Raw genomic sequence first — 17,569 nt, 5'->3', positions numbered from 1 at the left:
TCACCAACCTTGTTACACCATTCCACGCGGCTCCTAATAATATTATTACTGATCCGGAGGCTCCTCGCCTGTTTTATTAACCACTTTGAATAGATTCCACTTAATTTTCATCCGAAAACGCCCACAGCAGCGACCCTTATCTTCATTCACCTGCCCTTCATGACCACACCCGTCGACGTAAATACGCCCATCAACCCCGTCAAACCAAAGCAGCTTCGTTACTTTTCGGAAAGAAGAATCGAAGTTTTCCGAAGAGAGCAGGTACATTGTTGCCTCTGCCCCGCGTCGCGCGAGTATATAAAACAGTCGCGAGCAGGGTAATCCTCACAGCCAGCTCACCGGACTGCAACATGGTCTTCTCCCATTGGGCTCTCGCTTACCTGAACAGCGTGGTCTTGCTGTGCGGCGGCGTGGCAGGGCAGAGCAGGCAGCTGCCGGTGTGCAAAGAGGTGAGCGCAGACCTTTATTGTAATTAAGTCAAAGGGACATAGTTACCCTGCTTCGTCCGTTGTGTGGCGCGTTGAATTGTCACTACTTTAATAGCTTATCAACTGCTGCAAATACAAGTTTCAGGTCGAAGAGTGGAGGACAGGTGCGGCGGCTCCACTATACCTGAAACAGCTGTTACGCGACAACGCCTAGAATTGTGCGTTGCGTTCCTGCTTATAGCGCCTTTTACGACCTGAACTTCATTAAGGATATACAGTATAGAAAGCAGCTGAGATGTGTTATCTCATGTGCATTTTGGCATAGAAATGCTGCGAGCCATCGACACCTTTGTCAGGTGTTGGTGCCTAAGGTCGGAAACTCGCAAATGAACAGGCTGGAACAAAAGGTTGCGTATTATTAACGGGAATCCACTTAGTCTGTAGGCACTGCCAGTTAGGCGGTTTGAGATCAATTTGAACGGTCGATTACGTGGCAATAAATTATTGTGGAAAAATTGACACTTTTTTCTGTAAATGTAATCTCTGTTTACTAACCATCTTATGAGAGCAGGATTTAATGGGCAACACCAGAAATCGCCATGCCACCATGAAATGTTACCACCTGGTTAGATAAGATTTCAAAGCGCCAAAAACAAAGTAGTGATTCTTACGTACAGTATTCATATAAACAACTAAATCTGCAGGATTTTATAATTACAAACTATGGTATTTCGAAACGGAAAGCAAGCCGTTAAATACTACATTTAGTTAAAGGGCAATTTTAAATGCATTAAATTTGTCCAAAATTCAGCAGTGAGGTGCTCATATAGCATATTTTATTCTTGGCATTTAAACATGATGGTGTGACACCTTACTACACCACAGTATAATTTTTCCTGAAATAGAATCTCTTTAGTGAATGAATCATTAATAATCCTAATTGAGCCTGATAGATCAAACACTGTTAAAATGAAAAAAAAAATGTGTTTGATTTAATTGTTAGATTGTTAGTCAAGTGGCTTTATTGTCACGCTATCCATACACAGCATTGCAGCACACCATGGCACAAAATAGCAGTAACAGTGCATCATATACATAAATAAACACAGGAGAAGATGGGTAAAGAATTTTACTGTAAATAAATAAATAAATAATAGTTAAGTAAATATATAGTGATAAATAAATAAAAACAAATAATAAAAATCAATAGTAATCACAAGCATTACAAATGTACAGCATGTAAATGAGCTACAAGGGGCAGGTTTGAGGGCAGGGAGGCAGCACAGAGTTCAGAGTCAAAGGTAGAGGGGTAGAAGCTGTTGTAATTTCATATGTTATTATATTTCACATGTACATTCAGTGTTGCATATTGGATTAAATTATAACAAAAATCATTATACACATCTACCCATTCTTACATTTTCTGAACGAACTTAGTTCATTACAGATTTTGGACATGGGATAAATGTGTAACTTCCATACTTGCATTGGACTGAAACCAAGGCATCTAGAGCTGTCACCAGCTGGGCTGAACTCACTAGTACAGCACCCTGTAATTTACTGTATATGTGTATAATATCAGGGACTACCCAAAAGTTGGGATACCAACTAAATCTTTGAACGAAACATAGCCAGTGGTGTTCCTTTGTATAAATGGCATTCTATGCAAAGTTTGGTGGGGATGGGTTCAACAGTGTTAATTTCCATACCAGCCACATTCACAAAAACATCCATCCATCCATTATCCAACCCACTATATCCCAACCACAGGGTCACGGGGGTCTGCTGGAGCCAATCCCAGCCAACACAGGGCGCAAGGCAGGAAACAAACCCTGGGCAGGGCGCCAGCCCACCGCAGTTCACAAAAACATTCTGCTTAATATATATTTAATATGCAGTGTGATATATATATATATATATATATATATATATATATATATATATATATATATATATATATATATATATATATATATATATATATATATATATATATATATATATATGGTTATATATATATAGTCCATGGTGTGATCACATACTAGAACAAATTATAGCCTGTGGTCTTCTCCTGTACAAATGTGGAATCTGTGCAAAGTTTGGCAGGTTCAGTTTTGTGGATATGCATTACGGCCACATACACTGATTCTCATTCAGTTTGTTATAGATAGATATATAGAGATATATATATATATGTTACAGCTACCTAGAAGCCTTTTATTGACAGCAGCAACTCTCTTTATCCAAGCCATATATTTTATGTTGAGGGTTGCTGTTTTTATTGATTTATTTATTTTTGGTGTCTATATATCCATGAGTCTGTAATTGTCTTTAAAATGCCAGATCACCAAGACAGCCTATCAGCTGTTACTTGGTTGGAGAGAAATGGACTCTTGTTAGTCCTCACGTTTGCCCTTAAGTTAGTTTTCTAGTCCTGTCGTCCCCAGCTTGTGGTAATTCAATATGATAAGCGCACCAACTGATCTTGAGGTCTTTTTTTCATACTATTCTGGCCACTCTCTGTCTTTCTCTGTCATAGTCAAGGGTCAAGCATCTCCGACCACTAATAGGCTGTATGCCTTTTAGTGACCCAGCACTAAAAAATAATGCAAATGTATTATAACAATCTAGACGAGGGCAGGCCATTCAGCCCAACAAAGCTCACAAGTCCTATCCACTTGATAATTCTAAAATAAATAATAAGTTTAGTTTTGAAAGTCTCTAAAGTCCTACTGTCTTCCACACCACTTGGCATTAAGTAAAATATTTTTAAACGTATTTCCTAAAACCCAGGAGGCAGCAGAGGACAACAAAATAAAGAACTTCATGCTGCCAAATGTGATAAAAATAAATCCGAAAGGATGCTAAGACCACTATTGAGAGAAAACATGAGAAGACCAAGGTTAGCTGCATGGTTAGTCAGCTACCCTCAGTTTATTCAAATATAAGAGAAAGAAAATGTCTGGTAAAGTGGGTAAGACAGAGACAGTATCTTTGGCAGACATCCAGCTGGAAGTTGGTCTTAAAGCAGGACGAGTTTATATTTCTGTCATATACTGCGTGTGTCTCTAGTTTTGGAAAATGTCACCTGGCTAAACAGAGAAATGTTGCATAGGAATGTTGGAGCAACTTTTATATAATGATGATGAATTAGTGATGGTAACTAAATGCAAAGTCATGTTGACAAGCCATAGTGCGGTATTGGTGGTTACTTGCTGATGCCCATGTTGCAATTTTCAGTTTCAGTCTTTTTGTTATATTGTGCACCTTCTTAAGCTCCACAAGTTTTAAGTTTTCATAGCATCAAAATTTGGATATAATACAGTACACAGGATTATACAGGGGTGGGCAAAAGTAGGTTTACAGTTGTTCATGTGGAAAAAGACATGCAGGTTATGATTATTACAACAGCTTTATTAACTCAATAGCTTTTAAATTTATTAACTCAAAAGAATGACACAGTGCATTCAGGTACAATATCCATAAGTGCTCAAATTTCCAGCCTTCATTATTTACACATTCTTGTAATCTACTTCCTAATAACAATAATAATAAGAAGACAAATAATACAAAGGAATAATACATTTAATTAATAAAAAAAATACCTGATTAAACTTTGTGTTTTACCTACTCACAACTGTAAACCTACTTTTGCCAACCCCTGTATTTTGGGGAAATATTTGTATAAAAAAAAAAAGTTATGCAAATTCCAGCCTTATTACAGTCAAATTAAGAAAATAGTACCTACAAATGGCTTTGTTTCCAGTCAGACAAAAACTTTCCTGAATCCAGGAGTCCCTTTACAGTAAGAGTCATTACAGAGTACAGTCAAGAGAGCAGGAGCTTAGTAAAGTAAATTAGAAGCAATTGCAAAAGAGACAAAATTCCGCAACAGTGATTTTTACAATCATGCATTCATTTTCTGTGCCCACCTATATTATTACACGGTTACAAGGAAGATACAAAAATGTATCTAAGGTTAATCATTCTGAATGACTAAGTTTCAATGACTGAGCTTTTCAAATCTTGAAAGTAAACCTTTAATAGCTGATCTGCTTCTGAAGAAATACCTTCAGTTTATTCCAAGGAAATGTTGTAAAATTACCATTTAACACCTCTCCATTTATATCTGACATTAGGGCACTCATCATAACAGAAGCTCCTTCTATAAGTACAATTTGTTTTTTCGTTTGTACTATTTGATCTCTTTTGAATAAAAATATAATCCTGTAGATGATGCATGTGATTAAAATTAAGGTACTTTTTGTATATGATCTCCTCAGTGATCACAGAAGTAGAGAAAATTTAATTTTGAATTGAATATTTAAATATGGCCTAGGACTCCGAACATGTGGGGAAATCTGAGAAGTTCTGGCAGGATGTCCCCAGGAGTTCTAGAAGTGATTCGAGGATGGCGATTAATATCCTTTTACAGTCAAAGGTTCAGTGAGCTTGGAGCTGAAAGGGTTGTGGGCATGCACTCTCAACCAGTGAGATAAGATAGTCCAGAGGATCTGCGAAACTGGTACAGGAATTGAGTGAAAAAGACTACTGGTGTAGTACTGAGATGGAAAGGGGACCAGCCACCACATCTAATAGGAAGGCTAACCATCTAGTTTAGGATTTAATTTGTGAATTTTTGTTGCTCATTTTGTTAAACTCACCTTTGTTTTCTTTATTTGTAATAAAAACGCAGTTTTGAACACTTCAGCATTCTACTTTGTATGGAGATAATTTGAGAGTGCCTTCTATCATCCTTGATGTGTTTCAGTTTGACCCCCCTTCAGTTTTTATGGCCAATTTGTGTATGGCAACCTGCTTAAAAATGACAAACAATGAATGATTTAGTGCTGTTGTAGAATCTTTTTAAAAGCAACTAATTAATAAATAATTAGTGCCAACTAATTCTGTTAAATTTCCCAATGGTAAGTGAAGGCTGTGCCCTTTTTCCTACAGTAGCCGTGGGTTTCACATTTGTGAAGTGAGATTCCATGTGGTTGCATCCAGTGAGCACTTTGAGGGTTCAGATGTTAAGGAAAAAAACGGACTCTGAAGCCTGAATCATCTAATTCTGAGAAAAGCTGACATACCCAGTTGAGATGATATTTTAAAGTCCTGTAACTTCTGAATAACTAATCATTTGTTTAAAACCCCTGGAAAAGACAGTTCTTAGGCAAATAGGAGGAATAATTGCACTGGGTGTGACAGTGTCAGCTGTTTGCTAAGCAGACTCCCCTTAGCTTGGATTATTTGCCTATCAGGGCTCATTTTAAGCTTAACTAAATTCAGACGTTTTGAATGTTGTTTTTCCAGGTTAAATGTTTCTCCTAAGTGTTTAGAAAGAAAGATTTGGATATGTGGTGTAAGATCCACCCAATAAGCCAGCAACAAGCTGTAAGATAGCATGATGGTATAAAGCTTAGGTGGAGAATATTCAAATCACAGAGGTGTCTCTTGTACAACCTAATCTGCCTGTGTTTGCTGTAACCACATAAAATGTGACTGATTGATGTTATATGATAATAAAATATATATTGTTGAGGTCCAATACTGATGTACCCTGACCTCTTATTTGTGGCTTACAAATACACAATTGAAATACTTCACTGAAGTAACAGCCATCATCGGTACTGTATGAATTCAAAGATGAATTAATTAATTTGCTTTATTTCCCAACAACCTCACAGCACAAAACTGTGAAGACAATGATTATGAAGTCTGTTTTCTCTCATTGTAAACCTAAATGATCATGTGGTCAAATTAGACCAAGTGATCTGAAATAAACATTTTCCTATGTTTGCCCTTTGCACACTAATTAAAATATGGTGGAACATTAAGACATACTGTATATGGAGGAACATGCACCATGCAGGCATACATTTTCCCGATGCATAATGCACTAATAATGAACTAATGGGACTGTACAGTAGTGGCTGCATGTGCTGCAGTTGGTCTATATAATGGTATTGTATGGGCTTAAACTTTCTTCCCTCATTAAATATTTTTTCTGCAGTATTTTGAAATGTTAATCTATATAGCTCTGTATGATGGTGATTACCATACAGCAAGAGGCATCTGATAATAATTTGAATATGTTCACTTTATACAAATTAACCTTCCTGTGACTTTTTTATATTTAACTATTATTACTCCTTTTGACTGTTTTACAATATCCATATTTTTATATACTGCAGACTTACATGACTTTAGTGAATTATGCGGGTAATGCTACTAATCACGAAGCTCCCAGACCAAAGTGCCACATGAGATACCATTGGCTACAAGCCTCTCACATAAGAACAACAACCCCTTTTGTTAGACACTTTTGGAGGGATTCATAATTGTTTTAAATGCTGTAATACCATTATTTACAGTAACTGTCATGAAAGTCGGTTCTGATATCTTCTACTGCATTGCTTGCTCACGGTATTGATCATTTGGAAGAACTCTGACTCTCTTAAAATTAGAAAAAAAACTTTTTTAGACTTAGTCAAAAGTAAGCTCACTTGGGCCTCTGTTAACCTGTTTGATGTCTCAATGCACGAGATATGCATGAGAGTGTGTGTTACATTGGACTATCTGTTCACTTAGCTCTCTGAGTTAATTGAGGAAAGGTTTGAAACTGAAATGAAAAATAAATTATGAGATGTAGTAGTGATTGTGTCCTTGATTTGATATGTGTCTTATAAAATCTAAAAAAAATGAAAAGGGGGGGTTGCAGCCCATTGAACATTATGTCATTTTATACCATATTTCTATATGTAACAGCCTTGGGCATCATTGTCCTTCTGCATGCGACTACTTCCACCTCTATCTTTTTTTTTTAAATTTTTGACTTGTTCCTTGACTGTTTCCTTACATGTCCATCATAGTGCACCTGTTTGCCCACCCTTTTTATCACTAAATGTGTTATGAACATGTTATAAATTGTCCCTGTTTTTAATTCTTCTTTGTCTTCGGTTTATCTTATTTGGCTGTTTGTGACCATTTAGGCGTTTTGGATGTGAAGGTTCTGTTTATCTGGTTTGTTTTATTTTTTAAACATTATTTGATATTATTAAAAATAAATTTCAGTGTTTTGGATACCATTTTGATTTTCTTTTTTTAAAAAACACTGCTTGAGGAACATACTTTTGACAATGACATTTTGACTTTGAATTGTGTTTTTCTGTTTTGAATTTGAAGAAAGTGTGGCTTGATATCTCAGTTTTGATTCTAGCTTGCTTTGTGTTGACTATGTTGTGTTTCCTCGTGTTTTTCTTTAAAATAGTATCTCTTCCATTCAAGTTAGGACAGAATGCAGGGCTTAAAGAAAGCTTCAAACCACTACGTAGGTCTTGAAATATTAAGTAACCCTGGCTCAGTAATGCAAATTCAAGTCTGTGGCTTTCACAATTAAAACAAGGCCAAGCTTATACAGTACATCCTGAAATGGAGAAGGGAATAGTAAAACCCCTGGCCCAAAGAGCAAAACAGATCCTTACAATAACAATATAATAACATTCTATTTTAATCTCAATGGCATGTGCATGCTATTTTTTGTCTCTTGTCTTGTCTCAACTGCATATTTTGTACATTATTTGTTGTTTTAATTCTTTTAAGCCCACTGATTGTTACACTTGCGTCTAAAATATAAGCCAAACATTTGTGTAATAGCATAATGAAACTATTTAATGAAAGCCTGAACACATTCAGAACTAAGCTGCCTTCTATTGGGAATGGGCAGACCCTAGTCTTGCCTTTTTATACCCAACGTTTGCCTCTGGTCCTTTTCAGCATGGTTTGTTGTTTAGTAACTTGTTATGCAGCATTCACATGATAAAAGAACTGGGGACTACACAAGGGGAGCTCTAGGCAGTGGCTGTTCCAAAGGCAAGAAAACAAATGCTCAAGTGAAGTCACTATGCTACCACTGATCTACAGTGGTGTGAAAAACTATTTGCCCCCTTTCTGATTTCTTATTCTTTTGCATGTTTGTCACACAAAATGTTTCTGATCATCAAACACATTTAACCATTAGTCAAATATAACACAAGTAAACACAAAATGCAGTTTTTAAATGATGGTTTTTATTATTTAGGGAGAAAAAAAATCCAAACCTACTTGGCCCTGTGTGAAAAAGTAATTGCCCCCTGAACCTAATAACTGGTTTGGCCACACTTAGCAGCAATAACTGCAATCAAGCGTTTGTGATAACTTGCAATAAGTCTTTAACAGCGCTCTGGAGGAATTTTGGCCCACTCATCTTTGCAGAATTGTTGTAATTCAGCTTTATTTGAGGGTTTTCTAGCATGAACCACCTTTTTAAGGTCATGCCATAGCATCTCAATTGGATTCAGGTCAGGACTTTGACTAGGCCACTCCAAAGTCTTCATTTTGTTTTTCTTTAGCCATTCAGAGGTGGATTTGCTGGTGTGTTTTGGGTCATTGTCCTGTTGCAGCACCCAAGATCACTTCAGCTTGAGTTGACGAACAGATGGCCGGACATTTTCCTTCAGGATTTTTTGGTAGACAGTAGAATTCATGGTTCCATCTATCACAGCAAGCCTTCCAGGTCCTGAAGCAGCAAAACAACCCCAGACCATCTCACTACCACCACCATATTTTACTGTTGGTATGATGTTCTTTTTCTGAAATGCTGTGTTCCTTTTACGCCAGATGTAACGGGACATTTGCCTTCCAAAAAGTTCAACTTTTGTCTCATCAGTTCACAAGGTATTTTCCCAAAAGTCTTGGCAATCATTGAGATGTTTCTTAGCAAAATTGAGACGAGCCCTAATGTTCTTTTTGCTTAACAGTGGTTTGCGTCTTGGAAATCTGCCATGCAGGCCGTTTTTGCCCAGTCTCTTTCTTATGGTGGAGTCGTGAACACTGACCTTAATTGAGGCAAGTGAGGCCTTCAGTTCTTTAGACGTTGTCCTGGGGTCTTCTGTGACCTTTCGGATGATTCGTCTCTGCGCTCTTGGGGTAATTTTGGTCGGCCGGCCACTCCTGGGAAGGTTCACCACTGTTCCATGTTTTTGCCATTTGTGGATAATGGCTCTCATTGTGGTTCACTGGAGTCCCAAAGCTTTAGAAATGGCTTTATAACCTTTACCAGACTGATAGATCTCAATTACTTCTGTTCTCATTTGTTCCTGAATTTCTTTGGATCTTGGCATGATGTCTAGCTTTTGAGGTGCTTTTGGTCTACTTCTCTGTGTCAGGCAGCTCCTATTTAAGTGATTTCTTGATTGAAACAGGTGTGGCAGTAATCAGGCCTGGGGGTGGCTACGGAAATTGAACTCAGGTGTGATACACCACAGTTAGGTTATTTTTTAACAAGGGGGCAATTACTTTTTCACACAGGGTCATGTAGGTTTGGATTTTTTTTCTCCCTAAATAATAAAACCATCACTTAAAAACTGCATTTTGTGTTTACTTGTGTTATATTTGACTAATGGTTAAATGTGTTTGATGATCAGAAACATTTTGTGTGACAAACATGCAAAAGAATAAGAAATCAGGAAGGGGGCAAATAGTTTTTCACACCACTGTATGTGTCCACCTGTTCCATATCTTCATCCACGAGTGAAGACAAAATATGTATATGAGCTACAAAGATGAGGGTTCTGGTATTTCCATTATTGTAAAAAAAACTTCAAATAGCCCTTATTTTGTATAATGCCCTTCTATAGCAAATACTATCCCAAGGTTCTTTGCAAATGTACAGTAGCCATATACTGTAGTTATTTTTGGAACTACTCTCCTGAATGCAGGAGAGTAAAGCTGTATTGTTGTGTCTGCAGTAAACTGTTATCACACCAGCGCTGTGTTTCTTTCAACTTGTTACTGCCACAGTAAATTCCTGAGCCAATTTGATTTGAAGATATGTTTTTAACTCATAAACCCTTTACATTGAAACATGCATGGGAATGTATAACAAAAATTAGTTCTACGAGGGTCGCTCTATTGAGAACACACAGCTTTCAGTCAGAAATGCTTTTAGATCTGCTCAAGCTGCTTCTCTATCCAAAGTTCTTATTTTAATTAGCTTTCAATACTGTTAGCCACTTATCGTTTCCCTCAATAAGCTTGGAATCAGTGACTTTTCTTTGGACTAGTTCAAGTCCTACCTCTGTGATGGGTACTTTTGTGTCTCCTGGTCTAAATCTTTGTCTTTTCCCCAGAAACTCTCCACAGGTATGCCACAAGGATTAGTGTTGGGTCCATTTCCCTTTTCTCTCTACATTCATTCCTTAGGCAATGTTAATTCTTCTCATGGCTTTTCCTGCCATCTGTGCTGATGATACACAGCTTTTCCTCTCATTTCTCTCTTACAACCCACAGGTTTAAGCACAAATCTCCAGGCATCTCTTTGCTCCCTTGCCATGGATGAATGGTCATCAACTTAAACGTAACCTTTCAAAGTAAGATATCACATATTCATTTGCCTCCTGATTCTACCTTCTCAGGTTTGTTTCTAAACATTGCACTTGAAGATGTCACCCTTTCACCATCAGTAACAATCTTAGCATGATTCAGGACTCCTCACTTTAATTCATTGAATATATTTCTTCAGTGACCCAATCCTGTCATTTCTTTGTTTATAACATTCAGAGGAGTTAACCGTTCCTCACTAATTATGCCATGCAACTCATTCTTCAGACACTGGTGCTCTTTTGGCCAGACTATTGCAACTGACTCCTGCGGGGCTTCCTTCAGGTGCTATCACACCTTTTCAGCTCCTCCAGAATTCATCTATCTACTTAGCTGGTGGTCTTTGTCCACTGTTTAACTCCTACTACTACTCTGCTTTTGTCTCTCCACTGGGTTTCTGTTGCTTCATGGATCCACATCAAAGTTCTTGTCTTGATTTACAGTTCTCTGAATGGTCCTGCTCCTCAATAATTCCAGGTCCAAGTTTAATGGTCTTTCCATATGTCTCCTCTAGAAGTCTCTCTCTTCTGCCTGTCTGCAAAATATCTCCAGTACTTTCAAATCATTCTTGCATATAACTTTTTCTTTGTAAGTCAAGTTGGATAAAGGTGTATGCTTAATTAATAATAAAAAAATCAAGTATTCTAAAGCAACAGCAGGTGACGTAAATACATACACATTAAAAAGATGTGCTTTGGTAATTTGCATACACATGGGGTACTTTTTGCTGTATTTTCCCTGCACCACTGTTTTATCTTCAGAATTTTAGTGCCTATTCTGATTTAATTTTGGCTTCTGGTAAGATATGGTCTTTAAGCAAATATGCTGCCATAATGAATGTATCATATTGTTGTTAATTTTGAAAGTTATCATTGTTTTATTGCTACATATCATCTGAAAATCTTATACTTTAACAATGTAATATCTGAGGCCCTTTCCAGGTGTCTATAAATGTAATATTTTTGGTGTCCACCTTTACGGAACTTTTCTCTAGTGTCTGTCCTTCAGGAAACACTGCATATTTTAGATAAATTATGCAGCTACAATAAAGGGTGCATTGTTTTACACGTTTTTTTTCTGCATTCATTTTATAAAGTGGGTCACCTGTGCAATGATAGTCTGCATTAAGTGATCGCTTAGTTGAAGGTGAGCCTGTGAAGGATAAACAAGTCTATGTTTGCATAAAAGAAAGGGTGTGCTGTTTGCTCAGGTTGGGAGCATGTCCTGCTTTAGACACCCTTGACAAAAAATACAGTTCCACTGTACCATTTTTAAGTCATTGTTCGAATGAACACTCCAAGAATTCTTTGTAAGCTTGTTTGAGTGTTTTGCCAAATATTTAAATATGTTTCAGCATTATTAACCTGTTGTATAGTAATTATTTGTGATGTGTTTTTATTGTGTGGAGTTTTGTTGCCTTATTTGTTTGCTTTGACTGCCAGCTGGGCCTCCTTTTTGAGTGAACATTGCAAATGCTTTTGACTGGAGGCACTATGAGAATGTTGATGTGTGGGTGAAAATGCCCCATCAATGGATTAACTTGCCATCTGTGGTTAGTGGATGCCCAAAATCCACCATTCGTATTACACACTTAAGTTAGTCCATGAACAATGAGGCTACAGAAAATCGAAGGATTTCAGATGAACTCGACATTAGAGCAATGAACTAAAAGGCTCATTTTAAAATGGGAACTTTTAACATGCTGTGGTTCTTTAGGGAGGAGAAGCTCTTGAACTGCCCAATCCATTTTTTAAAAACTGCTAGTAGTTTATTCTTTGGTTTCTCTAGAGATCAGCTATGAATATGGGGATTACCCATATATGCCATGGATGGAGCATTTGACTACAAAGTGCACTGCTCATCAATTAATTTAAAGTAGTGAGCAAAAAGAATATTTTTATTGTGGGTGTAAATTACTGTGGCTTTAATAGTTGTATTATTTTCATTTTTGTTGTTTGGTGGTGGTGTTTGTTTTAGCATTATTTGTATTAACAAATTAACACATCCATGACTTCCAGCATTGCCACTTATATGTCACTTTTGTTATCTGAACTCCTCTCAGTACAAGAATATGGCCTGGAGGCTTTTTTGCCTTTCATTAAAAACTGTAATTAGTAATCCTTCAAAGTTAATGTATGTTCTTTAAAAGTAAACACTCAGCAAATTTTTGCCAGGCGGAAGTGTAGTTTTACTCTTAACAACTTAATCCCTGCATTCATTTTCTGAATTCATGATATTGGTTGAGCTTGTCCCCTGGAGCTGGATTCTGTCCACAAGGAAAACTTAGAAATACACCATAAGCCAGAAGTGCTTGAACTTGGTGAGGAGATTGGTTGGGATTTTGTAGTTTTAAGGTCTTTTATTGTGATTTTCCATCTTCTTTTATCCTCTTTGTTTTCAAGTTTGCCTTGTCTAGTGCTATTATATCTGCTTGGAAAATTCTTAAAATGCAGTGTCTCTATTACATATATATAAAATGAGAATTAGTATAGGAGATCTTGATACCTTCTGTAAAAGTTTCTAAATGCTGGAACAATGGATGCAAAATCTTATCCTTTATGCAGTGATTTTTGAGTGCATGTTTATTTATAAAAAAATCCTGTATTTTCGTGCAGTTTACAGTAATGTGATCTAGGCACAGCAATAACAGTGAGTCCTTTTAATTAACTCCATTACAACAAAAGCCAACCAACCTCCCTTATTTTCTTGTTAGTCTGTTTTTATTTCAGTGTTGGTTGCTGCAGTGGCAATGTCCGGTCATTCTACAATTGTGCAATATATAATTGTCTTTTTTTATTTATCAAATAAAATTGGCTAAACTATCGAAATGCAAATCTGAATGAAGAGTTCTGAATACTAGTTTAGCACCCCTGCACATTTTTGATGTCTGACATGCTGGTCAGTTTTCATGCCATGCATTTTAAGAAAGAATATGTGTGATGTCAAATATGTAATTGTGACAATAATGAGGTTATAGTCCTTTAAATTAATGTTGTGCAATTTGTGTGGCTGTTGAAAAGGTTATGCCTCACTCCCTGATGTGAAGTATTCATGCCCTGCTTCTGATTGTCCATGTGAAATGTGAAATATTTTTGATCTTTTTTTTTGGCGTGAAACCATTCTACCAAAATTTATTCAAATGAATTTCCTCCTTCTTGTGATGTTATTCACTTCACAAAAGCTGAAACACTCCACTCTGTGTGCAAAATAAACATTGCTTATTACAGTGCAAATAAAAATGATAACATAGTTCTAAAAACATCCTGATGTTTAACATGTGCCTTTTTAGTATACTGTACTTTTTTTTCAACTCTGTTAAAATCTGAAAATTCTTGGTTTATATACCAAATAAAATATTGCATGCAATAAGAAACTTAACATAATTTTAAAAAGTTAAAAGTAAATAATATAACTTGTCCTTTGCATTCTTGGCTTGTGGACAAGCCTCTACTGTGTGCAGTGAATAGTGAATGCTGTCCCATGTAGAGTACACATAATTCAGCTTATAACAGATAGTTATTTACAGTTAGGAATAAATACAACTCAGGTACACTTTAAATCTACAGTGCCCTCCATAAAGTCTACGACAAAGACACATTTTTCTTGGATTTACCACTCTGCTCCACAGTGTAAAATTACAAATCAAACAATTCAGACGTGATTAAATAAAGTACACTGCAGACTTTCATTTATGAATATTTGCACATACTTCAGTAACACTTTTTGTAGAAATTACAACACTTTTTCTACATTGTACCCCCATTCCAGGACACCATAATGTTTGGGACAGTTGGTGTCACAGGTGTTTGTGATTCCTCAGGTGTGTTTCATTGCTCTTTAAGATACCTTGGCTTGCTTCTACTATTTGGAGTCTGTATTTTCCATTGTTCAACATGAGGGCAAGACCTAATCTATGACAGTCAAAGAAGCCATTATGAGGCTGAAAAACAAAAATCATTAGAGACATCAGTAAAACTTTAGGATTGCCTAAATCAACTGTGTGGAGTATCATTAAGAAGAAAGAACACATTGGTAAGCTCAGTAATCACAATGGGACTGGTAAGCTAAGGAAGACCTCCACTGCTGATGACAGAAGAATCCTCGCTATGCTAAAGAAAAATCCCCAAATGTCTGTTTGACAGATAACAGTCTTCAGGAAGCAGATGTGTGTGTGTCACAGACGACTACCGTCTTTGTCCCAAACATTATGGAGAGCACTGTATATCTGTTGTGCTATATTTGCAATGGTAGCAAGCAGCCATACCACCTGTGCTTCAGAACAGGTCATCCACCTGATACTAAGCATGTTTGGGCCTGGCCAGTACTTGAATGGGAGACCATCTAGGAAAAGTTTAGGTTGCTGCTGGAAGAGGCATTGGTGAGACCAGCAGGGGGCACTTACCCTATGGTTTGTTTGTGGGTCCCAATGCCATAGGACCTAACTCTCTATAGTCATTAAAGGTCCCTGGGCATCTTTTGAAAAGAGGAGCGTTTATCCTGATGTCCTGGCCCTGTCCATTCTTCCCCCACCCCTAATCATCCTCTGCCTGTCACTGCCTAATAGCTTGTGTGTGTGTGTATATATATATATATGTATGTGTGTGTGTGTGTGTGTGTGTGTGTATATAAATCGCTTGTAAAATTCCTTAGGCACATTCTATGACTGTGTGGGCTATAGCATGTAATTTCCTTCCCTTACACAAATCATTGCAGCCTATCATTCCCATCCTGCCCCTAGGAGCTGCTCGAGCTAATCTGTCAGACAGGCAGCTGTCACAAATTATTAAGTTAGACTAGTTTACACATATAAAGATGATACAACAGATTTAGGCTTCCCTGCTTAAACTGCTGCCCCTGCGACCCGACCTGGGATAAGCGATTGATAATAGATGGATGGATGGACAACAGACTTAATGTACATAGCTTAAAAGCCTTCTGAACTTGTGTACTCTGCCTTCAGATGTACGCCAGGGATGTGCTTATTGTCACCACAGTATACTGCTGCATCATTAAGTCCATTTAATTAATTCACTGCCTTAAAGAGGTTATCCTGAATAAAACATTTTTGACACAGTAATAAAATATAAAGGATAAAAAAACGCTTAACTGAATGATTAGTCTCCACCCCCTGCAACTGTAGATTGAATTAAATGTGTTAGAAATGAATAGAGACAAAAGACATATTTAGGGCAATAAACTTTTAATTATTAGCTTACCACCAGCTCCTAAACAACAGCTGTCATCCATTTGCTATACAAGTTAGCAAAAAAAAAAAGACTTCCATAGCTAAATGCATGGAGACTGTTGCTAATGGCAAAGACTGCTTAACTCTTTGTCCTGCCATTGTGACCCTTGCCAGTACAAATAGGAGTGAAACGAAGAGGTTCCAAAAATCAGAATTAATTAGAATCATGACACATCATTTTCTAACCTGCTTTATCAAGATCAGGGTCATGATGGGCACTGGAGCCTGTCCCAGCAAGCACAGGGCACAAGGCATGAACAAACCCCAGGCAGGGCGCTGGCCCATTGCAGTTAATTAGAACCAGTTTAACAAAAACCTGAACATACCTAATAAAATGAAAAATCCCAAAACATATTTTACAGGTTTACTTTTCCTTTCCATTACATTACCATAATTTAATTGAAGTTTAAAATGTGTAAATAATTCATAAGTGATAACATTGGTGAGCTAATTTCTTTTCTTTTTTTAATGAAATAGAACAAGTTCTGTCTTATCTTGTTTATCATGGTGCCAGAAAGTGGTGATGTGCTACACTGTAAATTTTACTGTACTCTGTTCACATGACAATACTACTACTACTATGTTGTTATAATATTCATATGGTATTTTATTACCATTTTGTATTAAGCTTTTTACTGCTTTTTTTCTGTCTTTCTCCCAGTGTTGTTGGTATAGGCTCTGGCCTTCCATGACCCTGTATTGGACTAAACGACATTTCGAATGATGCGTTACATCTTATTTAACTTTTATAGCTAAATAAACTATTGTCATACATTAGCTGACAGTCTGCAGTTTTTTCAGTTTCTCATGCAGTTTGTCTCATTTAATACCAGGTATTTTAACAGTGTACCTACAATTAAGCACAGTGTTTGCAGTATAAACTGTTTTAGTTTTGCATATTAACTGAGACTGGAAATGTATCATTATATCAATTACAGTCGAATAAAGAAGTGTTTGTACCGAGATGCATGAGTCTAGATGTCTTAAATAAACCAGTATACAAAATGGATGACACAGGAGTAACAAATGATATTAAAAGTGGATGAAAAGAATGCAGTGAATGGAGGCAGACCTCCAAACATCGTCATTCCATATACTGAGTCATTGCCCGTTGATTAATGGGGAATGACCCATCTGAGTACATAGCTTAAAGCATTGATATGTGCACCAATACAGCCCATTGCATGATCCACTAGCTATTCCCCAGTTTGGTTCCTCTAGTCTTGTCATATCCTAAGAGTGCGAGAGCCTTCCTGCAACCACCATTACCAGTATAAGAACTGCCATACCCAAGCTGCTAACAGGTGTTACTAAAGCTTGAACAACTGGCCTTATAAAGATGATTTGACTTGGAAAATACCAAACTTATCCTTTAAGGCAATGTTACTTAACCACTGGGTGCCCCACTTTTCAGTGGTGAGCTGCCGCTGGCGGTCGTGAATTGCTAACCTGCTCTGACAATTGTGCTTGATTCAAC

The 17,569-nt window shown here is 37.0% G+C and overlaps 1 protein-coding gene across 1 annotated transcript in view; it reads left to right on the top strand.

The window, feature by feature from the left end:
* The first annotated feature begins 231 nt into the window (after positions 1–231).
* Positions 232–17,569, top strand: part of elapor1 (endosome-lysosome associated apoptosis and autophagy regulator 1) — a 110,833-nt gene continuing 93,495 nt past the window's right edge. Inside the window, exon 1 of the mRNA XM_039747304.1 lies at positions 232–449. Coding sequence (XP_039603238.1) covers positions 351–449 — 99 coding nt within the window. The 5' untranslated portion in view covers positions 232–350. The remainder of the gene's footprint in view (positions 450–17,569) is intronic.

This window comes from Polypterus senegalus, chromosome 3 (genome assembly GCF_016835505.1).
Source record: "Polypterus senegalus isolate Bchr_013 chromosome 3, ASM1683550v1, whole genome shotgun sequence".
Taxonomy (NCBI): domain Eukaryota; kingdom Metazoa; phylum Chordata; class Cladistia; order Polypteriformes; family Polypteridae; genus Polypterus; species Polypterus senegalus.
The sequence above is the reverse complement of the archived record's forward strand: the minus strand, read 5'-3'. Positions and strand labels throughout refer to the sequence as shown.